General features: G+C 42.5%; 1 protein-coding gene across 1 annotated transcript; it reads left to right on the top strand.

Moving 5' to 3' along the window:
• Positions 1–11,472: 11,472 nt before the first annotated feature.
• LOC136461609 (uncharacterized) lies at positions 11,473–23,219 on the top strand. Its single transcript, XM_066460890.1, has 22 exons — positions 11,473–12,545; positions 13,349–13,464; positions 13,975–14,183; positions 14,512–14,631; positions 14,736–14,864; positions 14,951–15,076; positions 15,531–15,586; positions 15,689–15,788; positions 15,874–15,991; positions 16,547–16,750; positions 16,839–17,139; positions 17,676–17,769; positions 18,969–19,077; positions 19,787–20,058; positions 20,150–20,277; positions 20,470–20,704; positions 21,170–21,358; positions 21,439–21,725; positions 21,814–21,994; positions 22,086–22,328; positions 22,462–22,544; positions 22,628–23,219. Exons 1-22 carry the CDS (start codon positions 11,710–11,712, stop codon positions 22,773–22,775), a joined length of 4,284 nt encoding a protein of 1,427 aa, XP_066316987.1. The 5' UTR covers positions 11,473–11,709; the 3' UTR covers positions 22,776–23,219.
• Positions 23,220–25,688: the final 2,469 nt, after the last annotated feature.

Here is a 25,688-nt window from a genome sequence, read left to right as displayed (position 1 = left end):
GCACAGTTATTAGTTAGATAACTTGCAGCTTGAGCAATTATGTTACGACCGCGTCATTTGTTCCCATACGCTTTGAAATCAAACTCTATGCTATAATTAGACACGAGTCATTCTAACTCGTATGAGCGCATGCCGCAAGTCCTGGCCAGAGAAGATAAAGAGGTGGATATGAGAGCATTATAGAAAGTGAAGTATGGCGGTTGGAAAGTGCTCCATTTGGATCTAGCTAGATTCTTAAACTTGTTTTAGAATAATCAAATCCCATGATCCCATCCAAACAGGTAGGATTTTATGGTATCTCAACACATACATTCTTAGGTAGTGTTTGGCTCGGTGACGGGACAACCCACTTCCCCGGTGTTCTGGTTAGAGACAGTTGGGTCAAAGTCTTACATTTAGGAACATCCCCATCCCTCAAAAAATGTCAGACCATTTCGTCCCTTCTTCACTGCGTTTGCTTCTGTTTGCTACGCTCGCTACTCTTCGGGTTTCTCTGCGCGAGTGGAGTTGGTCGAGGATGGTGGCTAGTTTGAGACGAGTGGAGGCAACGACGGTCATGGCAGCAAAATCGTGGACCTAGGTCATGACTAACCTGGATCGATGGTGAGGCACTTGGATTGACACCCGGAGGTTCAAATTGACAACGACCAGGGTGGGTGTGTCCGCTCCCCTCTCCTTTACTCTTTTCTTCCGGCGCGAGTGACTCCATTGATTGGGCCCATGGCCCCAACGCCTCGCCATCGCATGGCCTCGTTGTGGGCCAAGGCTGGCCTTCCCATCACCCAGATCGTCACCGGCCTCCTTAGGCTATCTCCAACAATATTATCCAAAATATAAGACCCATTTCACGTTTGGGTAGCGCTACAGGTAAAGAGTTTCCGTACATATTTTTGGTCCTCTCCAACAACATGACCCAAAGAGAGAACCATTTCTGCAAATGAGTCTCCAGGAGAGAGGATACTCATATTTGGGTTGTGCCTTTGCTGTAACCCAAAATGGGTCTTGCATATAGGTGCTCTGTTGGAGGTTGATACAATCCCATCCGAGATACATTTTAGATATGGGTGCCCATATGGGACAACCATTGGAGACAGTCTTAGTGAGGTGGCTTGCCCCGCGCCCACCCAGCGCGCCATCAGCCTCCCATCCTTTTTCCATGGGCTCCTCATTGCGGTAGATAGGAGGAAGAAACAAGAAAATAGAATGACATGCCGACCCGTCCTAACTGATGCCAAGAGGACAAAAATGATTGTCTAGTCTCTTTTTTTCAATCTCTACAAATAAACACATAATATAGATGATTCTATCCCTCCATCCAAATACGAAGATGGAATCATTCCATCCAAATAAAAAAAGAATGACACCATCATATCCTACCTTATCCTCAAACCAAACACAATGTTTAAAAACTAAAATCTAGTGGAACCTAGACAACAAGGGATACTTAGATTCTAAGGCCTTGTTTAGTTCCGCCCTCTAAAGTTGAGTTTCTATCACATCGGATGTTTGGACACATGCATGAAGTATTAAATATAGACTAAAAAGTAACTAATTGCACGGATCGCGACTAATTTACGAGACAAATTTTTTAAACCTAATTAGTCCATGATTTGATAATGTGGCGCTACAATAAAGCTACAATAACATATGCTAATAATGAATTAATTAGGCTTAATAAATTTGTCTCGTAGATTACTGAGGACTTCTGTAATATGTTTTATTATTACTATCCGAACACTCACATGTGATATCTCTAAACTTTAGCTCCTGGATTTAAACACCACCTAAGAATTCTTATCCCATCTAATTGGCACACAAACTCCTTTTCTTTGTTCGAATGAAATTTGTCAAGGCTTGGAAAAAAGAATAGTCAACGTCCTTTATATTCTCGTGGTAGAGTCACGTAGATATATGAGACTTCATGTTTTAGACTACATCCTCTGCACGTTTGACTGAAATCGTCGTACCTCCTTGTTGGAACCCGGAAATCTTGCACCATTTCATATAGGGAGAGCTCTGTTAAAGGTTTTTTTTTTAATGCAGAGAGATTCTAGCTAGGCTAACTCTACGAACGTGGTTCTAGGCCAACTCTACGAACGTGGTTCTCTCAAGTCTCAAATGCACTAAGTGGCTACTACTACGAGCGGACAAAAAAATTGACTTTTCATGAAGCACTTGTAGGGTTTATCTTAGTCATCATGGGACCACTTTTACAAGAGAGATATACTTTCCCATATAGTGAGGCCCTAAGATTACAGAGAATACTTCGATAAACCAATCGATTTTATCTAGAAAACACCAGTCCAAACAATCTTGAAGCCATCTTTTTGGTGTGCGGTCGTTACAAGGTGAGAGAAACACTCATTTCAATACACTTTGTTAGTTGATCTTCGCCAATAGGCACATCGGTTTATTAGGCCCTTGGATCTGCGCTCTGATCGGAGGCGCCCAACCCTAATATGGTTGGTGGGCCCCTGTCGCACAGCACTATAAAGAGAGGTGAGGATCAGGGCTCTAGCTACGAGGTTGACCTGAGCCGCCGTGATCCACCAACAGCTAAATCTAATCCGATCTAAAGTGAGTGCTACCAGCGACGGGAAGCCGCCACCAACCTCACCGTCGCCTCTGCATCGCCACTGGACCTCACCACCTCTACGCTGGACTCCACCGCGTCAAGCTCCCTCGACACCGGCGTCCACGCGGCTGCAGCGCAACTGCGCTAGGGCGAAGTAGAGGAACCCTAAGTAAGATGTTTAAACCCCGATCTACATTACATAGGTACTATTTGAAACAATAATGGTACTAGAGCCAGGTTAACAGTGTGTAGATCAGTATGGGGTAGAGAATTGAAAAGAAATCAAAGAAAGAACAAGGGTTCGATCCGTTTTGGATTGAAACCCTAACCCTAACCGAGTAAAAAAATAGAAAAGAGACCAGGAGGGTGGCGTGCGTCACTGACTGCCGGTCACCACCGCCACTACGTGGGGGGAAAGGTACCGCATCGCCGTCTTCACCGGCGCGCGGCAAGAAAAAAACATCGGTGTTCAGGATCTGAGAGGAGAATAGAAAGGGGTCTCAGCACTCCAAGTCGAACCCTAACCCCTAACCCCTAACCCCAACCCCAAATCAGTTCAACTCCGAAAAGAAAAGAAAGAAGATCCAAAAGAGAAGAAGGGGAAAGTGCTTATCTTGTCGATCTCAAATCAAAACCAGAGAAAAATCGAATCGGGTTAATCCGATCCCTAACGTAACCCTAACCCTAACTGGGTGAAGGAAAGAACAAAAGAAGAGGGATTCAACCTAGAAGGGAATCAAAGCCGAACCCTAAACCCGTGAAGACCCTCTAGGGAAGAAGAACAGTGGGTCGGATTTCGAACCCTAACCCTAGATCTAAACCCTAATCTCCAACACCGGTTCGGATAAAAAAAGTAGAATCCAAATCTAAAAGAAGAAGGGGACGGTCAAGAAAACGAAAGGGACCTACCTCGCCGTGCGTCAAGCTGACCCTTCGCCGGCGTGGGAGAAGAAGGCTAAGCCGAGGGAGCTGTTTCGCCCGTGCTCGACCAAGGGGGTGCCGCGGCCAAGCCGTTCGACAGCGGTGTGCTCACCCGCTAGGGAGCGCGCATGCCGGCGAGGGGGCCGGCGACGGCGCCATGGCTACCCACTCCACCGCTTTGCTCGCTCGGTTGTTGCTCGCTGCGCTGAGGAGAGAGGCGAAGAGAGAGAAAGGGTAGGAAGAGAATGAAGCTAGGGTTTCAGTGGAGGCGCTAAGGTCGCCGTTTTGATCCGTTGAGACGCGCGCGTGGCCGTCCGATCTGCATCAACGATGTAGATCAACCGGGCCAGAATCAGGCCCAGGAGGGCGCGAGCGAGAGGCCGCTTTGTTGGCCCAGTCCTAGGTTGCAGCCTAGGTGTGAGCAGCGCGCGTGCGTGGGCTACCGTGGCAGGCCAGGCCATGCACTGTTGTTGCTGGGCTGGTACTGTAGCTGCAGGCCGGGCCACAATGGAACAGTAAATAGAGTTCCAAGTTTATTAATTTTCAGAAGCAGATTTTGATAAATCTAGTTTAATATCTCTGTTAAAATTTGAACCAACGGGATAATTTTTTAGATTGTTTATTCTTCAGTTATTTTGAACCAACGTGATATTTAATTGGAGAAAAAGAGATTTTGAACCGATTATGATGTTATTATTTTCTGACCAACGTTGTTAATAACAATATCGTAATCAACCAATGTGATATTTTATTAGAGAAAAGAGATTTTGACATAATTATGATGTTGTTATTTTCTGACCAACATTGTTAATAACAATATTGTAATTTTAATGATTACATTAATTCTATTTCTGCCCAACGATGATGTAGAATTAATGTATAAGAATAGTTGTATGTTTTAATTTTGACCAACGTTAGAATCAAGGCATGTAATTGTTGTTATTATATATGTTCTCACTGTATATGAACTGTGTTTTAAGGCAGATACAACTTGATGGGTTGTATCAAATAGATCTCCACTCTCAAAGATGATAACTACACAGAGTGAAAGAAAAAGATTGACCTAGCCTTCATCTTGGCTGAGGTGGACTGGGTAGTCACCTCACCGTGTCACACTGATCCTGTGGCACTGGTGAGGGAGACAAATAAGACTGATGCCGCTTGGGCAACTAAAGAGATGGATTTTAAATCCCAAAAGATGTCCTATGATCTTGAGCATAGAAAGTGGGTCACTGCCAACAAAAAATATTTGGTTGTGATAAATAATATGATTGAGTCTGCAATTGTGGGCTCAATCCCAGAGTGTGACACGGTCACCGAGTACTTCGATAGAATAAAGAGTCGGTTCACTAGCTCTTCAAAGACATATGCTACCCAGTTGATAAAACAGCTGGTGACAGGGAGTTATTCTAGAAATGGTGGCATAAGAAAGCTCACGATGCATCGTCGAAATTATGGCACTATCGTTTATGCCATATTTCGAGGGGGGAGTAGAAAGACTAGTTAAGAATAATATTCTTCCTCCATTAGAGCTCTCAGATTTAGAACAATGTAGAGAATACATAAAAGGTAAGTGTGTAAAGAAAATTAAGAAAGATGTCAAACGAAGCAGTAGGAATTTTATAGATTATTCACACAGACATCTATAGTTAGTTTCCTGTAAAGAGTGTGGATGGTTATGATTTGTTCATAATATTCACAGATGATTACTCCTGTTATGGCTACATTTATCCAATCAAAGAAAAAATAGAAGCATTGGATAAATTTAAGGGGAGTACTACGATCGGCATACCCCATATGGCCAAGTTCCTAGACCTTTTGCAACGTTCTTACAGGAGAATAGCATAGTAGCTTAGTATTCTACACCAGGCGAACCTCAGCAGAATAAAGTAGATGAAAGACGCAATCGTACCCTGATGAATATGGTGCGTATTATGTTAAGTTACTCCACCTTATCGTTGAGCCTGTGGATGGAGGCGTTAAAAACCGCCTATTCATATTCTCAATAGAGTACCAAGTAAGATGGTGCTCAAAATATCATATGAGTTGTGGACAGGAAGAATACCCTCACTAAACCACTTGCGTGTGTGGGGGAGTCTTGCTGAGGCTAAAGTATTTAACCTAAACATTAGGAAGCTAGATCCCAAAATAGTAAGTTACCATTTCATTGGCTACCCAGAAAAATTAAAAGGTTTTCGTTTCTACTGTCCAGAGAGACATACAAAGTTTATAGAAACGAGACACGCTGTCTTCCTAGATGATGAAATGATGAGGGGGAGCGTGGTAGCTCGAGAAATTGATTTTGAAGAGAAACGGGTGTATGCGCCCACTCCGATGATTCATGAGCCATTTTTCTCACTACCTGCGGTCACTGCACCGACAGTGCAAGATACTATGGTGCCAGTACCTGTTGTTATTCCACCTGTGGCAATAATAAACTGACGATGAGGAACCTTTTCTTTAGGATCCTATAAAACCTATTGCCACACATGAGGGGGAGCAACAACAGCCTCAAACAGAAGATGTACCAAATATGGAGGTCCCTAGAAGGTCTCAAAGAGTTAAAAAATTAGCTATTCCTGCTGACTATGAAGTATACAATACTGAAGAATTTCAAATGAAGGATGATCCCACTTCATTTGAAGAAGCCATGAGAAGTGATCATTCATCAAAGTGGCTTAAGACCATGGAAAGATAAAATGAAATCTATGAATGTCAATAAAGTTTGGAACTTGGAAATAATTCCTAAATGGGCCAAAATAGTAGGCTGTAAATGGGTCTACAAAATAAAACTTGACTCTCAAAAGAATGTAGAGAGATATAAAGTGCGACTTGTGGCAAAAGGCTTTACGCAAAGAGAAGACATTGATTACAATAAGACCTTTTCACCAGTCTCATGTAAGGATTCCTTCATAATCATAATGGCATTAGTGGCACATTATGATTTAGAATTACATCAGATGGATGTAAATATGGCATTTCTCAATGGGGACTTGCAAGAAATGTTTACATGGCACAACCGAAAGGTTTTGTCATGGAAGGAAAAGAACGAATGAGATGCCGCCTAAAAAAATCCATTTATGCATTAAAACAAGCTTTAAGACAGTAGTATTTGAAGTTTGATCAGACAATAAGGAATTTTGGGTTTAAAGAGAATATTAAGGACAATTGTGTCTATACAAAGTTTAAGAATGGAGAGTTTATCTTTCTTGTCCTGTATGTGGATGACATCTTACTTGCTAGTAGTGATGTTAGTCTACTACTGGAGACAAATAAGTTTTTATCCTCAAAATTTGATATGAAAGATCTTGGTGAAGCCTCGTTCGTTCTAGGGATTGAGATTCACCGAGATAGAAGTAAAGGGGTATTAGGACTGTCACAAAAGGCATGCATAGAAAGAATCTTAAAGAAATTCAGTATGCACAAATATAGTCCCTCACCTGCTCCTATAGTCAAGGGCGACAGATATGGGGATTTTCAATGCCCTAGGAACCAATATCAGATCGATCAAATAAAAGCGGTTCCATATGCTTCATCCATCGGAAGCTTGCAATATGCTCAAGTATGTACGCGCCCTGACTTGGCATTTGTTATGTTATGGCGCAGAGTCTAGAACAGACCTGTTAGAAAGAAAAATTTGTAAGAACAAAGGCCTCACACGTATAAAGATCTTTACCCGAAATTCAGAGATATGCGGGTGATGATAGAAAATCTACGTCTGTAATGTATTTACTCTCGCAGGGGAAGCTTTCATTGCAACCGTCACTACATCGCATAAGTATGCGATTTGTAGTGTTATGAGCACAGGGTAGGGAATGCGAAGTCTACTGTTTGAAGTGGTTGAGGACATCGCCCTAGATACGATATAATCCGTTAGTACTTCACACAATAAAAGGGTGTTGCCAACACATGCTTATGAAAGAAAAGTCGAGATCATGTCATAAGTCTTGAGCATATAAGTATCAAAATTGCTCGCATCCAACGCTTACAAAAGGCTTACCACCCAACGTGTTCAGAGAACATGTAGCTAGCATGGGTTTAAGGAAAAGCCTATAATTCCTGGATAAAAGAAGGCTCAAAGTTAAGTATCTATTTTAGAACAGAGTGGTGTGTTGTAGCTATTAAATCTATCGGTAATTGGTCCGTGACGATGAAACATGCTCTATACGCTAATCTGTAATGGAATGAACAAAAGTAAATGATATGAAATTAAAAGATGGTAAAAGATCAAGGGAGAGAATGTTAGTTGATCTCCACCAATATATTGGGCCCTTGGATCTGCGCCCTGATCGAGGGCGCCCAACCCTAATATGGTTGATGGGCCCCTGTAGCATAGCACTATAAAAAAGGTGAGGATCAGGGCTCTAACTATGAGGTTGACCTGAACCGCCGTGATCCACCAACAGCTAAACCTAATCTGATCTAAAGTGAGTGCTGCAAGCGACAAGAAGCCGCCACCAACCTCACCAGTCGCCTTTGCATCGCCACTGGACCTCGCCACCTCTACGCTAGGCTCCACCGCGCCGAGCTCCCTCGACACCGGCATCCACGTGGCTACGGCACAACTGCGCCAGGGCGAAGTAGGGGAACCATAAGTAAGATGTTTAAACCCCGATCTACATTACAGAGGTACTATTTGAAACAACACACTTTTCATCTCGTTTGTTTATTCAGGGACATGCTTACTCTTCTTTTTCACAAAAAACTAGGAGTACGTAGTAAGTAGTTTTCTTAGGGGAGTACGCAACACTGCAAATGTTGCTATGAACAAGGAAAATGTCAAAAGAATAGCCAGGAGCTCGTTTGTTCAGTCCAATAAAGGGGAACAGAGTGGAAGTCCATTTTCTTGCATCATTGTAAAGGAGAGGAAGGGAAAAGGGCACCGTTTACTTTTTTTGTGTCCACCGATTTCTCCTCCCAAATATGCTTTTCGCACTATACATAGCTCTTAGTTCCTTGGGCACCAAGCCCCACGGATCTCAAAATATTCCCATGGCTTATTCACTCACCTAACTGCAGGCCCGTCTGGTAGAGCTTCGGCTCGGGCTAAAACAACTTTAGTTGTGGCTTCATCTGTGGAGCAGATTTACTCGAGGAGCCGAAGCACTTTTTTGGACCGTTTGGTAAAACAACTTCAACTCATGGTTGAAAATAGTGAAATACCCATATTACCCTTTTATTTTGTTTGTTTTACTCTTTCTTTCTTTATTTTTTTCAATCTTAATCCTTTTATCAATCGGCCTTTTTTCTTTTTTCCTTCCCTTTCCTCTCTTTTCTTTTCTTTTCTTTTCTTTTCTTTTTCCTACCTCATCCGTTGCTCATGGTCCAATCAACCGCATGTGAGTACGTGACTCTCCGTCTCATCTCCTACCTCCGGATGCCGCCCGCCCACCTCGCACCTGTGGCCACGCCCCGCCACTGGGCTGCCACGGCGCCACGCCCCTCCGTCTCGCCAGCTCCCTCCCCCTCGCGCCCCTCTGTCTCGCACCTCAGCGCCGTCGTCGACTCATGTCGCGCTGTTGGCCTCCCGAACATCTGTCGCTGCCGGGAAGAAGGGCACCCATGTCCAATCCACATAGGGGCCCGCACGCGCGTCGGCAGGAGCCAGGTGAAGCTAGTATTTCCGGCTCCGTGCGCACAGATGGTGCTGTGAGAGAGGGTTTCCCGTGGATCCTCGCGAGGTGCCCTTTGCCTTTTGCCCGTTTGGTTGATGGAGCAGCGAAAACAGCTACAGGAGCTGCCCTGGGAGCCATACCAAACGGCCCCTCTGTCTTCACCTTTTGCAGTTTTGGTTTGTTGAGAATTGTTTATTTGTCAAGTTACTTCAAGAGTCTGCAAGAGAGATCCTTGCTTCCATTGAGTGGCGATCCTGTTTTTCACTCCCTCCATTGAAAAAATAATTCTTTTTTTTGAAGAAGTTAAACGATTATAAATTTAACGGAAGTTATATAAAAAATACTAACATTAATTATACAAAACAAATATAATATGTTGTCATAATAAATCTAGTTGGAGATATAAATGTTCATACTATTTATTATAAATCTTCAAAGTTAAGCAAATTTGACTTACACAAATCCTCTATTGGTATTTTTTAGACGGAGGGAGTAATAACGAAATACATGTATCACTTTCATCCCAAATAGAAAATAAGCTGCTTTTTGATTTAAACACCAGCTCTAACTTTTTATTATTTGAGTTAAAACTTGTTTAATCCCTTCTTTTCTTTAATTGGTCATTTCTATTTAACATAACCCACTCAATGCCTATTGTGTGACCAATGTGTTTTCTTTCGGGAGTTTTGGTTTGGGCTGCTACAAAAGATGAGGGCTCTAGAACCTTTCCTCTCAGCAAAGGCTGGTCGTCTAGAATCAACCAAAGGTGGTCAAACAGGTTCAACAAGGTCTAAACTCTATTATAATTTTTGGAGCATGGACCATTCAGAATTATTGTAATTGCTATGTTTTCTTATAGGACCCCACCGAATCATGAGAGCATCATGCTGTTGACTCTTGAGGGGACGAAATTATAGGATTTGACTTAGTTAGCCACCCTGTCTCATGAGGGACTTAGGAGGTGTGTAGTGTTCTGTAGTGTATGTGGTGGGATATAGGTATATGTTATGTGTAATTTTTTCTAGTTTCTTTTCTTCTTTTAATATAATATTATATGTAACTCTTCTACATGTTTGAGAAAAAAACATAGCCCCTTTTGTATTTGAGAAAAAAGCATACCCCTTTTGTATTTTCTTCAGATTAAGCTCCTAAATTGCCCGTCAATCTTTTTGTGCCATCTGCTCACGGAAAGAAAGAAAAATACACATTTTTGTGCCAGCAACAAAAAGAAAGAAAACAACAAGAGAGAAAGAGAGCAGATTGCCAGATTTCAAACTTTCGCTCGTCAAATAAAAAGCGAGAAAATACATGATCAATATGCACCTCGAAGAAAGAAATGGATAAGCTGTGACTCCACTACAGGACATGGCTCTTTCACAACAAAAGACACGGTGTCCTTTTTGGATGACTTACTCGATAAGGTACCGGATAATCCAATAACTGCCGATCTCGGTCTCTTTTCCTTTCAAAAAGCTCCTCTATGCACTTTTGTCAATTTAATAAACGTCGATATGTTCTCTGTCTTAGCAAATACATTTTGCAGAAATTTATATGAGCCAAGCTTGCTTCCCGCTGTTTTCAAATATTTAGCACCCATATATAGCTACTTTTTTAGTTTGGTAAAACTTGTCACCAGACTAAACTTTTTCTATTTTTAGAGCTTCTACCACCCCTCTTGTACAAGTGTTTCTACAAATTGTTACATATACCAATATAAATATAAATAAAATCATGGCATTTTTTAAATAAGACATATTCATACATTGGCCTTTGCATGTTCTGGTATTAAATTTCAAGTATTTTAAAATGGAGGAAAGTTATAAGCTATTCAATCATATTTGTCAAAAAACTGATACTGGCTTTGTGCTTCCATTAAACAAGCTAAAACATAAATAATTTTCAAAGCCTCTAATATAATACTCCTGGCTACGGATATATTGTACTAGCCTGGCTGTAGGCCTAACTTTTTACACCTAGCCATGTTAGCTAGAGCAACGGTCTCTCGAAAAATACATTTTCAAAGAGAAACCAATTCTAAAGTTTTTAGTATAATTAATCTAATAAACATTTCTAGTTGTTCTTGGACCCTACAATTGTTTGATAGGAATTCTCCTGTTTCTGCTGAAATTGATTTTGTTTGGTGTGGATTAATTGTCTTTCAGAGAAAAAACTGCAAAGAATCCTTATTTCAAAAGAAAGTCTCACAAACCAGCCAAAATGTAAGGCCAGTAAATTTTATAAGAGCAACAGACAAGTGAGAAAACCGGCCGCTCGTGCTCCACTTGTCTCTACCTCAGTCCACACAAGCGAGCGAACCCCGCACCTAGTTTACGAATCTAGAGGCGAATCCAACGGCGTGACACCCTTCTCCCTCCACACTCTTCCCCTCCAAAATCCGACATCAAATTGTGCGAGAGAAACGTAGCAAAATCGAAAGGGGAAAAAGGAGCTAAACCCAAATCGACCAAACCCAGCCCCGGAACACCCGCCTCCTCCGCCGCCGCCATCGCCGGCGGCCACTGCAAGCGCGGCGCGGTGTCCGAAACCTTCTCCTGTGCTGCGAACCCGTACAGCCTGGACTCTGATGAGCCCCAGTCCATGGCCTGCCATCTCTGCACCCTCCTCAATCTCCGCCTCTTGCTGCTGCTCGGCGCTGTCCTCGGGAACGCCGGCCTCGGCCGGGGCGGCGGGGCGGAGGCGTCAGATCGGGCGGAGCCTGGCCCGTACTCGATCCTGATGTGGCACGACTACTCGCCGCCGTCGCCCCCGCTCCCGCCGCCGGACCCGGCGTCGCCGACGGCGACCTGTGAGGGGGACCTCCACGGGAAGGGGGACTTCCTCACGCGCTGCGAGGTCTCCGAGGAGGTGGAGCTGGGCGGCGACGTCCACATCACGGGGAACGGCAGCCTCGTGCTCCTCTCTGGCGCCTCCCTGACCTGCGAGAAGCACGGGTGCGTTATATCCGCCAATCTCTCCGGCGAGGTCCGCCTCAGCCGCGGGGTGCGCGTCAGAGCCGGCAGGGTCACGTTGGTTGCCACCAACATCACCGTCGCCGACACGGTCGTTGTGAACACCACCGCGCTCGCTGGCGATCCGCCTGACCGGACCAGTGGCGTTCCCACAGGGACGCACGGCGACGGTGGCGGGCACGGTGGCCGTGGAGCCAGCTGCTTCGTCAAGGAAGGGCAGACGCAGGAGGACTCATGGGGCGGTGATGCCTATGCATGGTCTGACCTCGAACACCCCTGGAGCTACGGGAGCAAAGGGGGCTCGACCAGCGTTGAGAAGGACTACGGTGGTGCTGGTGGTGGCATCGTGTGGCTGTTTGCTGAGGAGCTGGTCATGAATGGCACAGTGCTCGCCGACGGTGGGGATAGCAATGAGAAGGGCGGAGGTGGTTCTGGGGGGAGCATCTTTATAAAGGCTGCATCGATGTGAGTGTTTGTGGAATGATTTTAATTTTGTTCTGCTTTTTTTATGCTATGTGAACTGACTACAGATGGGAATGCACGCTTAGTTAGTTAAGTAGAATTTGGAAAACAGTTACCAATTGAGAAGACCAGCAGAATAAATTGGTAAGAAAGATAGTGAAATTAAGTTGGAGTTTGGAAAACATTTACCAACTGAAGTCCAGCAGAACAAATTGATAGGTCCTGCAGTTTAAAGGAACTAGCCATAATAGGCATTCTTGGCCATGTTTGTACCCAGATATAGTGGGCTAGGGGCAATAGATGAAAAACCCTCTTTTCCCCCTTGCAGATATGCATTTAGGGCACATTAGTTCATTTATTTGATGTACTGAAATAAGAAAAAAATAATTCTCAGATTTCTAAATTGCAAATCCATGTTTGTAGTATTTTTGGGAAGCCTAGGGTCCATGTAGTTACTGTCAGTTTGATGCTATGCTTTGAAACTTAGTTCTGTTGAATCACCAATACTTTAGGATTTCTGTGTGCATAGAAAGTTAGGGTAAGATAGGATCACCCTCATGGATTGATTGAGAGTAGATCAATAATGCACATGATTAATTGGTGAGTGAGTCAAGCAATAGCTCTATACTGGTCATAATCTCATAATGATATATATGTAAGAAAAGGGGCAATGGAGGAATTTCTATTCATTTGCAAGTTTGTTTTGTTGTAGATCTGCTTAGTGCTTATTATAATATTTTGTACTTCAGGAAATTTAGTAAACCATTGCAGTTTTTTCATCTCTTCTTATCGTCTGCTGGCAACAGGCATGGTGGTGGCAAGATCAGTGCCTCTGGGGGTGATGGTTTGGCTGGGGGAGGTGGAGGGCGAGTTTCTATTAATGTTTTTAGTAGACATGATGACACCCAGATTTTTGTTCATGGTAACTTTCTCTAAGTTCACACTGATTTTAATTTTCTGACTTGATTTGTTTTTAGTGTTAACAGTTATCACTTTTGGAAGAACTGCAGGTAGAAAGATCAAAGATGCATATAACTCTTTACCATCCGTTTCACTTTATGGTTACCAGTCCTGTTATTTACCTTTGGCTGTATGCTGTTGCTTCTTTCTAAACCCATCTGGGACCTGCTCTGAATTGATCTCTACTTCTCCTTCTCTCTTGTATTCTTGTTATTTAGGTTTAATAGTTCTACATTTGCAGGAGATCTGCATGCCATCTGCTGTTTGTATCATGACAATAAAATAAATTTTAGTTATCTATAGAAGCATTATACTGTTCCTTTTCACTCTAACTCTTAGGCCTCTATATGTGTGCCATGAAACTCGTACTCTTGGTAATTTTCTAGTGATACACACCACACGTCTGAAGCTATTGTTAAGATGACCTTATTGATTTATTTTGTTTGAAATTAATGTCTGTCATCTTTTTCAGGGGGGAGGAGTTCAGGCTGTCCAGATAATGCAGGAGCTGCTGGAACTCTTTATGAAGCAGTACCAAAGAGTCTTATTGTTAGCAACAACAATTTGAGTACACAGACAGACACTCTTCTTTTAGAGTTTCCAAATCAACCACTGTGGACCAATGTTTTTGTAAGAAATCATGCCAAAGTTGCTGTCCCCTTGCTCTGGAGTCGCGTTCAGGTATGTGGCTTTGTAATGCTATCTTGATTAACACTCTACCAACCATGATGTCTTTAGTAACATTTAATTGTTTTTTCTGACATTGTCTTGTCAAGGTCTGTAGTCTTATGTTTTCCTGCTCTTCAGTTTATCATCAAAGTATATATCCTTTATGAATACATATATGCATTTTGGTTGTAAGCATACGCTGTACAAATAAATGTCACATATAAGGTGCATTTTCTATAATGAGACACAAACCTATCGTGGAGTTGCTTCTTATATCGGGATTGATCAGTGTTTTCTTTCTAAAATTTGAAGTATGGGACTTCTTATTTGTAATTTTCAGGTCGAAGGGCAACTTAGCCTTCTTTCTGGTGCTATTCTAACTTTTGGTCTCACCCGTTATCCATACTCGGAGTTTGAACTGATGGCTGAGGAGCTTCTTATGAGCGACTCAACAATCAAGGTATTTTTTTTCCTGTTGGTTTCTTGTGATATTCAATTATTCACCTACTTTGTATCTACTTTATATGCACAAACTATTGCGCTTTAACTTGATTTTTTCCCCAGGTGTTTGGTGCTTTGAGAATGTCTGTAAAGATGCTCCTTATGTGGAACTCCAGAATGGAAATTGATGGCGGCGGAGATTCGATAGTTGCAACTTCTTTGTTAGATGCTAGCAACCTGATAGTTCTGAAGGTTTCAAGTTGGTCCAATGTTAATTACTGTTTTTCTATTTTGCTGCTTGTGCTCAGTATGCATAACTATTGCTCATATGTTTTCAGGAATCATCTGTGATACACTCTAATGCTAATCTTGGAGTTCGTGGCCAAGGTCTCCTGAATTTGTCTGGGGACGGAGACACAATTGAGGCACAGATCCTTATTCTTTCGCTGTTCTACAGCATACAAGTATGATATAAACGCTTTTCAACATCACTGCCTTTTTTAGCTGTCACCTTTCTGATGTATTTGTTTATTGCGGCAAAATTTCTTAGCGCATCGCATAGCAATTTGCATTTTGAACTCTACAGCGTTGCACTGCTCTAGTCAAACAAAGATGCAGTACAAGTCATTTCTATAGCAATGCTAATCGTGATGGTTCATACAGTCATATGTCTCCACTTATTTTAAGTGTATGTGTATCTAAGCAATAATTATACTGCTGTGTTGACTGTCATACTGTTGTCTTGTGTGCTGTCTGCTGTGTCATGCTATATTGCTGATGTGTTTTTCCTGTACTTGCAATTCAAATTTATAACTACCCAGATTGAATGTTCAATATGTGGTCACATGAGGTATTATGTTCTTTTTTTGCTTCTGTGACCAGTTAAAGAAAGAATAGTGATAAATATTCATTTTGTAGGTTGGACCTGGTTCTGTTTTACGGGGCCCACTTGTAAACAGAAGTAGCGATGATGTGTAAATACTTTCACCTTCATCTATCACATAGAGACATTCTTTTCCCTATTTCCTATGTTGGAAATCTTTTTGCTCATTAATGAGCTCTTGTGCATCTATTAGGGCCCCAAAGCTGAATTGTGAAGCTGATAGCTGTCCTGTGGAAATAATACATCCACCAGAAGATTGCAATCTAAATTCTTCATTGTCATTTACCCTTCAGGTACACTCAATTTTTGAACACTCCCATGCAGCTCCCAGGTAGATTCTCTCACAAGATGCAGCTTATGGTATCTTATCCTATTTAGGTATGCCGTGTTGAAGATATTGATGTCTGGGGTCTCGTACAAGGAACTGTAATTCATTTCAATAGGGCAAGAAGTGTTACTGTGCATACATCTGGAACCATCAGCGCATCAGGCTTGGGTAATTTGTTAGTTTTCTACTTTTAAAGGAATTCTCTGTTGGCTTGTTGCCTCTTGCCTGCAGTTGTAATTTATGGGGACCAAGGGATAGCTTGTATCCCTGAAGGCTCATGTCATTTGCTTAGCCATTAGAGTTCAGAATTCTTGCGAAAACTTGCTGAGTCTTTTTCTAAGCAAAGAGAGCGGCACACCTGCTAAGACCTTTAAACTATTTATAGTGAACATATTTCAACAATGATAAGCAGCATTCACCTAGCCTATTGACCATATGCTATTGACATGTCATGATATAATATTTTTGGCAGAAAAATGCTTATATTTCAACTAGATCAGAGAAGCACAGATTGTTGATTAGAGGAGTTACTCTATATAATGTTAAACTTTAATAATACTATCTCCTTGCTCTTTCCATTTTATATGTGGTTCTTAATGTTACTTCTTTGGCTTAAGAGGAACACAGTAACTTTTCTATTTTCCGGGATGCTTAAAAATGCCTGCGTGTCCATGTCTGTATGGTTGCTATTTCTTCATTTTGAGATGATCCCTTCAAATTTAGGCTGTCGAACTGGGGTTGGACAAGGGAAAATGTTAAACAGCAGTATATGTGGTGGTGGTGGACACGGTGGCAAAGGCGGGGATGGTTTTTATAAGGGAGCTGAGGGTGGAGCTATCTATGACAATGCTGATCTACCTTGTGAACTTGGCAGCGGCAGTGGGAATGACTCTACCGAGTTGTCCACAGCTGGTGGGGGTATAATAGGTACCACATATGCTCCAATTTTCCTCTTTTTTTGGTTCATAGCATGTCTTAATATTGTCTTTTAAATGTTTTTGTAACTGCTCTCCAGTGATGGGCTCATGGGAGTATTCTTTGCCAACTCTTGCCCTCTATGGTTCCGTAGAATCAAATGGTGGCAGCTATGCTAATGGCTCTGTTGGAGGACCTGGTGGTGGTTCTGGGGGCACAATTCTTCTATTTGTGCACACTTTGTCCTTAGCTGAAAGCTCTGTCCTCTCAAGTGTTGGTGGCTTCGGAAGTGCTAGTAGTGGTGGAGGTGGAGGGGGGAGGATTCATTTCCATTGGTCTAACATTCCTACTGGAGATGAGTATGTGCCTGTTGCAGCTGTTAAGGGATCAATACTCACAAGGTCTGCTCTGATCCTTTCTCTAGTATTTGTATTATAATTTATAGGATTAATTTGCTGTTTTGGTCATTTCATGCTGTATCAGCGCTATCTATAAACTTCTGCATTTTACTTCGAGTTTAATCATGTTTTTGACTGCTATTCATATCCAGTCTTATTTGATTAGTATGATACGATTCACAATTGACATTATGAGGCAACAAACGAAGGAAAAGATGAAAAACAATTTTATACTATATTCCTTGATTGTTGGAACTTCTAATTAGGGGCTCTGCTGCCTTATCATCAACTTTATGGATGGTGCCATTGTCTTGCAGATTTTTTATTTGTCCTTTTTTCCCCTTTCATTGGTTTGTTGGCTGTTGGAGTCGTTTCATCTTATACCGGAGAACAGTTGAGATGTGATGTGAACGACAGAGCTTAGTTTTAATTTTCTAAATTTTCCTTTCATTAGCTGTAGCTACCAAAATGTCTGGCGTTACTGTAATGCTTTGAGTTATGTTTATATATTGTTCGTATACTAACTATGTATTACACAGTGGAGGAGTCAGCAAAGGGCTGGGATATTCTGGTGGCAATGGAACGGTCACAGGAAAAGCTTGCCCAAAGGGTCTTTATGGAACATTTTGCAAGGTATAACTTATTTATATGTTCCAAACACGTTCTACCCTATATCTTGTTGCATCCCATAAGCAGTGAAGTTTGGTTGGTTCATACACAAAACCTACTTACACGGATACGTGAGGTTGGCCACGTATCCCGTATCGGATACGTATCCGATATGGATACGCAGTGGATATGCGGCGGATACGTATCCATGAAGTATCGGCAAAAAAATAAATAAAACTAAATTCCGATACGTGGACTGATACGTATCCAAGCTGTTTGGGCATTTGCGATACAGCCTAGCCCACCCACCACTGACCTGCGATATACTATGGCCTATCCCACACGCACTGGGTGGGCTACTCGCCAGCCACGCGCCGCGCCGCACCCGCGCTGGCGAGGTCCGTGCTGCATCTGCGCCGGGCAGGCTTCCCGCCGGCCACGCGCCGTGCCGCACCCCGCGCTGGGCAAGCTCTGCACTGGCGAGGTCCGCGTGCTGCATCCGTGCCGGGCGGGCCGCCCGCTGGCCACGCGCTTGGGGTGGAGTGGGGCGCAGCCATGGTCGCTCGGCCGCCTGCGCCGAGAGGGACCTCGGTCACCGGCGTGGGAGGAGGAAGGCATTGCGTCGGTGGAGGAGGAGCTGCGAGGAGCAGGCCAGGAGCGTAGTCGCGAAGACGGCTGATTGAAGGGGCACCGTGTGGGGAAGAATGTTGGGGGAGAGAAAGAAGATTAAAAAAATCTGATCTTGGGCCCAGCTAAGCACAGGCAGGGAAGACGTGCTGCACATTTATATGCCAAAAATACCCCTCCAACTGCCAGCACAGGTAGAAGTAGCAACTAGAAGCTGTGGAATGATTGGAGTAGTCTCCAGAGAGCATCCATACATACACTGCCAATAATTTTAATATCCTTTATTATTATTTTTTATAAAAAATAATAAAGCGTATCCACGTATCAGGTTTCCTCAAAAAATGGCGTATCCGCATATCTGTATCCGTCCGATACCGATACATGTATCCGTATCCGTGCTGCTTAGCACAAAACGGCCTACCTTAATGTTCCATATCATGATAATGTGTAATATCTTGGTTTATTTTTTGGTTTGGTAAATATCGAATAATTGCATAATTATTATTTCCCTTCGTTCTAGAGTGGCCAGTGGCCACGTGCCCACGTAACTCCAGTGCTACTTTATGCCGTGGTAATTGTTTTTGCATAAATTGCAGGAATGCCCTACTGGAACATACAAAAATGTTACTGGATCTTCTAAATCTTTATGCTTCCCATGCCCTTCGGGTGAACTCCCTCGCCGTGCTATATACATAAATGTCCGAGGTAATTCTTTCTATTTGTTTTTGGGGTGTCATATTGTTAGAGGCGTATGTCATGGGCCTATCGGGCCTGGGTTGGCAGTATAACCCATTAGTGTTAGAGTTGAATAGAGATAAGGGTTTCTTGCTCAGGGGTCAAGTAAGCCTCTTTATATGTAAGGGGAGGAGAAGTATCGATCTAATCAAGCAGCCGTGGGCAAGGCCCCTGGCTGGCCCCTCTCTCCCTCTCAACCCTAACCGCCACCATAGAGGCGTATGTCATGGGCCTATTGGGCCTGGGTTGGCAGTATTAGCCCATTAGTGTTATAATTAGAGATAAGGGTTTCTTCCTTAGGGGTCAAGTAAGCCTCTATATAAGGAGAGGAGATGTATCAATCTAATCAAGCAGGAATTAGAAGTTCTCTCTTGCTCGGCCGTGGGCAAGGCCCCTGGTCGCCCCCCTTTCTCCTTCTCAACCCTAACCGCCGCCATAACACATATAAAGTGGAAGTGCTACCTGCGAACAAAATTTGATTTAAGTTTCTTAAGTTGCTGGCCTCCCCCCACCCAACACACACACATTTTGTTGACCATGGTTTTTCATGTTTTCGGATGGATTTGGTTTATATCCTTTCACATTTCTTCTAAATTTATAGATTCTTGCCTACTAGGTAATTCAGAGTTTCAGACACTTCTGGTACTTCACTTGAATATGCTTTGCTTACATTTTTCAGGAGGTGCTGCTGAAACTCCATGTCCCTACAGATGCATGTCTGACAGATATCGCATGCCTCACTGTTATACAGCTCTGGAGGAGTTAATATATACTTTTGGGGGACCTTGGCTATTTGGTCTACTTCTTTCATTCCTTCTTATCTTGTTAGCTCTTGTTTTAAGTGTTGCTCGTATGAAATTTGTTGGCACTGATGAGTTACCTGGGCCAGCACCAACTCAGCAAGGGTCCCAAATTGATCATTCCTTTCCTTTCCTAGAATCACTAAATGAGGTACTTCTTAGTTCTTACCTTTTCTGCATAGCTCACATCTTAAATGCCATGCGCCTCCTGAATTCTGATAAAAAAATTGATAATTACGCAGGTCATTGAAACTAATAGGGCTGAAGAGTCACACGGTCATGTACACAGGATGTATTTCATGGGTCCCAACACCTTCAGTGAACCTTGGCATCTCTCACACAGTCCGCCAGAACAAATAACAGAGATTGTGTATGTGTGCTTGTTCCACAAGTGAACCTAGATAATACTTCTGATCCAACCTTTGTGGTCCTTTTCTTTTACCACCCTTAAGCTCTGTGAAATCACTCTTTTGAGTCAAATAACCATTTTAATCTGCCTGTAGGAAGTACTATCAGAAATACTTGAAATGGTGTTCTAATTTTGCTCTCTCTTTGTTGTCAGATATGAAGATGCATTTAATAGATTTGTCGATGAGATAAACACCCTTGCAGCTTATCAGTGGTGGGAAGGATCTATTTACAGTATCCTCTGTATACTTGCCTACCCCCTGGCTTGGTCATGGCAGCAGTGGCGTAGGAGAAAGAAATTACAGAGACTTCGTGAATTTGTTCGCTCTGAATATGATCATTCATGCTTAAGGTCTTGCCGTTCACGTGCACTGTACGAAGGCCTTAAGGTTGGCTTGGTTTCTCAGAAAATTCAAATATCTTTAAAGCTCTTGGTCTTGCTCATAAATTTTAAACACTTCAAGCTCTTAAAGTTGGATCCTTACGGTGCTGCTCGCACACTGAGACTACCTATACTATTATAAGTGATAAAAATATTTAGTTATTAGCTGAAGGGAGGCCTCCAAAACTTACATGGTTGGAAATGGTACTCTCAAACATGCTACTTTGAGTAGAAGCAAGGGTTACTGTGTTGATACTAATATTGTCTACAAATCTAAATGCTTGTCACTAAATTTATTTGCCTCCCCTAGAATCACATCCAGATTTAGGTATACCATCTGTAGATTATCCTTTTATAGTTTCTAGTGTCTGTTTGGTCAACTGTATACTGTTTATATTCATTCTTGTTTCCAACGCTGGAATAGTATCTTCCAGCCTGTCATTTATTTGATTTCTGCTTTTGCAATCTCTAGGTGACTGCAACCCCAGATTTAATGCTAGGGTATTTAGATTTCTTCCTTGGGGGAGATGAAAAAAGGCCTGATCTTCCACCTCGTCTTCATCAAAGGTTTCCAATGTCTCTGATCTTTGGAGGCGATGGAAGTTACATGGCTCCGTTTTCACTTAATAGTGACAGTGTGCTTACTAGTCTTATGAGTCAGGTATCATTTGAAGATCTTTCAAATTGAACTGTTCATGTCCTTACACTTTTCCTCAAGAACTCATGCCATATCTGTTACAGGCTGTTCCCTCATGGATATGGCACCGTCTTGTAGCTGGATTGAATGCACAGCTGCGTTTAGTTCGCTGTGGAACTCTGAAAGTAACGTTTCTTCCGGTCATCGACTGGCTTGAAACTCATGCAAATCCCTCTTTAGCTGAGAATGGTATCCGCGTTGATCTTGCCTGGTTCCAAGCTACAGCATTAGGGTACTGCCAACTTGGTCTTCTTGTTTATGCTGTTGAAGGAGAAGCTGCAGTTATTGAACCTGACGGAAGCCCTAGAGTAAAAACAGAGCAACGCACACCGTGAGTTATTATGTGTTTTTATGTTTGTTATTATTGGTGTCGTTTATCATCATTATTATTTATGATGGCTTATTATTACACCATGCAGAACACAAAACATGCTTGCTGATACTCAACTAAGTCAGTCCAGGATTAAGGATGCTCTAATGCGCAAAAGGATCACTGGTGGAGTTCTCGATAGTAATAGCCTAAGGACGCTAAAAGACAGGAGAGATTTATTTTACCCATTTTCTCTTATCTTGCACAATTCGAAACCAGTTGGGCATCAGGTCTTTCTCTGCCATTGTTCTTGTCCACAGAATGATTTTGAATCAATTCTTCATTTTGTGCTGATCTTGGTTCTGTTTTTCTGAACTGCAGGACCTTGTTGGTTTGGTAATTTCAATACTGCTTCTTGCAGATTTCAGCTTAGTTTTGCTTACTTTTCTCCAGCTGTATTCATATTCTATGGTCGATGTTCTCTTGGTTTTGTTTATTCTACCTCTTGGGATTTTGTCGCCTTTTCCTGCTGGTATAAATGCTCTATTTAGTCATGGACCAAGGCGGTCAGCAGGCCTTGCTCGTGTATATGCATTGTGGAACATAACTTCACTGGTCAATGTCGTAAGTATTCTTCACCCACCTACATTTCAATGTTATATCGGTATCTATCACATGGAATGTCAGCAATTGAATGGTTTCTTTCTATCAAGTGTTATGCCTCTATAACCTTCTTCCTGTGCTTGTTAATCTCTAGGTTGTGGCCTTCATATGTGGTTTTGTACATTATAAGTCGTCAACCAAAACACACCCGAGCGTGCAGCCCTGGAACCTGGGAACGTAAGCATAATTTCCCTAGCCTGTCCACTAGAATCTTCTAAGAGTTATATGCAGTTAAGCCACATGTCATAAAATATTTCCAGGGATGAAAGCGGTTGGTGGCTCTTCCCAACGGGACTCATGCTATTGAAATGCATTCAAGCAAGGCTTGTTGATTGGCACGTTGCTAATTTAGAGATTCAAGACCGTGCGGTATATAGCAACGACCCAAACATCTTTTGGCAGTCATGACACCAGGTGTAACTGAGGTCCTTCTGGAAAGCTTTTTACAACTCGATTTTTTGTGAGTTGATAAAAGGAAGAGTGCGGGCAGCAAGGCCTTTCTTTATTGACCAGGCCAAAGAAGGAACTACAGAGGTTATATAGATGCATACTTCCGCATCCCCCGCTGATCATGTGCAGTTGCAACCGGTGTTCTGTTGTATATATAAAAGGTGTTCTTGATCCATTCTTTGTAGGATTTAGACACCATAGAGTTTATAAACAATGTGAAAGCTAACCTAAGAGAGACATCGGGGGGATGTGGATTTGTTGTTCTATTGCTACCATGCCCTGGCCCTTGATGTTTGTTGAGATGGGCAGAGGGGCCTCAAGTCATCGAGAAGCAAAAGCCTCTTGTTGTATGTGATCAGATGGGTAAATCAATTATATTATTAACATGCTCCATGGTTTTCACTTTTTTTGCGCAAAGCTCCATGGTTTTCACTGACAGCAAGGCTGATAAACTGTGTGAAATCGGGGATTTTTTGATGTGCCATTTGCAAGTTTGCAAGTCATCGAGGGATGCAAAACCCTTCTGTCGTATCTGATGCTGTGTCACTTGCGGACCGGTAGTGGTGGATGGATGACTGGGTCGGCCATCTAACAGAACCCGGTGTGCTCAAGAGATAATGTTCTCGACGATGGATGGGGAAGCCATGCTACTTTATTCAGTGGACAGCGGGGGAGGGCTAGGTATTCGTGTTCAATACTGATTGACCTTCCCCACAATTCGTAAAAGTAGCCTCATTTGTTCAGAGTAAATTGATCGCACGTAGTTTGACCAAATATAATCTCATCACACGAAGGACAAAGTATGCATGTAGGTCGTCTATACCAAAATATAAGGGTGTGTTTAGATGCCAAATTTTTTGGGTTTTGGCTATTGTAGCACTTTCGTTTGTATTTGGCAATTAGTGTCTAATTATGGACTAATTAGGTTCGAAAGTTTCGTCTCGCGATTTCTCACCTAACTGTGCAATTAGTTTTGTTCATCTACATTTAGTACTCCATGCATGTGCCGCAAGATTCGATGTGATGGGTACTACGTAAAATTTTTTGGAAACTAAACAGGCCCTAAGTACAGTTTCACTTGATAACTTCTAGAGCAATATAACGTTAATATGATCAGTTGCCGGGATAACTCTGTATCTAAACCATGGTAGTGTAAATTTTAGTTGTTTGGTTTTTTGCATAGCCCTTTATTCAGATTAGCACTTTCCTCAAAAGCACATCTTTTTAATACACCACCGAACACACCTGATTTGGTCGTATTCAGCTCTTGATCTGGTTCCATCCAGACTGCCTTGCCGTGCTTTTGTCATGTTCGCTTGAACTACTTCAACAGTATTTTTCAGCGAATGAACAATATTTTTTTCTCTCACAACAAATCGTACTTATGTTAATTTATTGTGAGAGGAACATCTATGACACGGCTTATGATGCAATCTCCTAATGCAGATTAACCTTAACGTAGACAACCAATCACACCATACATATATCATCTATGACCACAATATAGCATCTGTGACAACGAAACTTTGATAATTAGAAAGTAGTTCTAAAAATACAAATCCAATACAACCACTTCTGTAGCATGAAATTCTGTATTGTTCATCACTAAGTGTAATATCAAAATCTACTATACTATTACTAAGTTTCATCTTGAAACCTTTTTACAGAAAATTATTAATATTACGATATCAAGTAAGTGTTATTAGATTCATAATGAAATATATATTTTTATAGTACATTTTTGAAACTGTAATTATTAATACTATTTTTTATAAATTCAGTAAAATTTAAATTTACTTGACTTTAATTGGATTAGACTGTACCTTTGTTTTAGGGAGGGAAGTTCTGATCCATGACGTTTTACAATCGGTAATGCTTGTATTAGGGTGTCCGTCCACCCCGAACGGCCCCGCTGGCAGGCTTGGAGGCCCAGAAGGCTCTCCCATCTGTTCATATCCACTCACCTCCAGCAATCGTAGTTTTCTAAAAAAAAAGAAAAAAAGGAAAAAACCCACCGCAGCGTCGCGAGCCTACGACCGCGCATCCCTCCCGCCATCTCCACCGTGCCTCCTGCCCGTCTTCTCTCCACTGCGCCTCCCTCTCCACCTTGTGCTACCGCTCGCCTTCCTCTCCATCACGCCTCTCTCTCCACCGTGCCTCCCACTTGCCTTCTCCACCGGAGCGACCTACTATGGCCTTCTCCACTAGACCTGCCGCAACCTTCTCCACCGGAGTGGCGAGCTCCGCGCCACCGATACGCTACTGCCGGACGGCGTGGCGCGCGGCTGCCCTCTCCCAGTCGTGCAGCCGCTGCCTCTCCGCCACGTTGCGAAGCCGCCGCTGGGCTGCTGCCTCCGGCACACCGACGAGCCTCCATTCTCCCAAGCAGCAACGATTTGTTGCTCTGAAAGCACATGTTGCAAGTGTATGTTTTAAGTGTTTTAGATGTTTGTTGCAAGTGTTTCATATGAATGTTGCAAAAGTAGATCGGGGATGTTGCATATGTTGCAATGATTGTACGCGTATGTTCCAATTGTCTGTTCCCAATATTTCATCTGTGTTTTTCAGACGTATGCTGCAAGTGTGTTTATCTAGATGTTGCATATGTTTTATACATATGTTGCAAGTGTTTTATTTAGATGTTGCGTATGTTTGCAATAGTTTTCAATTATTTTTCAGATGTTTTTTCAAGTGTTTCAGAAACATGTGGTAAGTTTTTCATCTATCTACGTATGTTACAACTATTGTATTTAAATATTTTAAAAATAGATTGAATATTTATACATGTTACAATGTTACCCAGCTACTAGACGGGGCGCAAAGGGTCGGGTGAGGGCGCAAACGCCACGTGAGGTCGGGTCGAGCGCAGAC

Source organism: Miscanthus floridulus, chromosome 6 (genome assembly GCF_019320115.1).
Source record: "Miscanthus floridulus cultivar M001 chromosome 6, ASM1932011v1, whole genome shotgun sequence".
Taxonomy (NCBI): Eukaryota; Viridiplantae; Streptophyta; class Magnoliopsida; order Poales; family Poaceae; genus Miscanthus; species Miscanthus floridulus.
The sequence above is the reverse complement of the archived record's forward strand: the minus strand, read 5'-3'. Positions and strand labels throughout refer to the sequence as shown.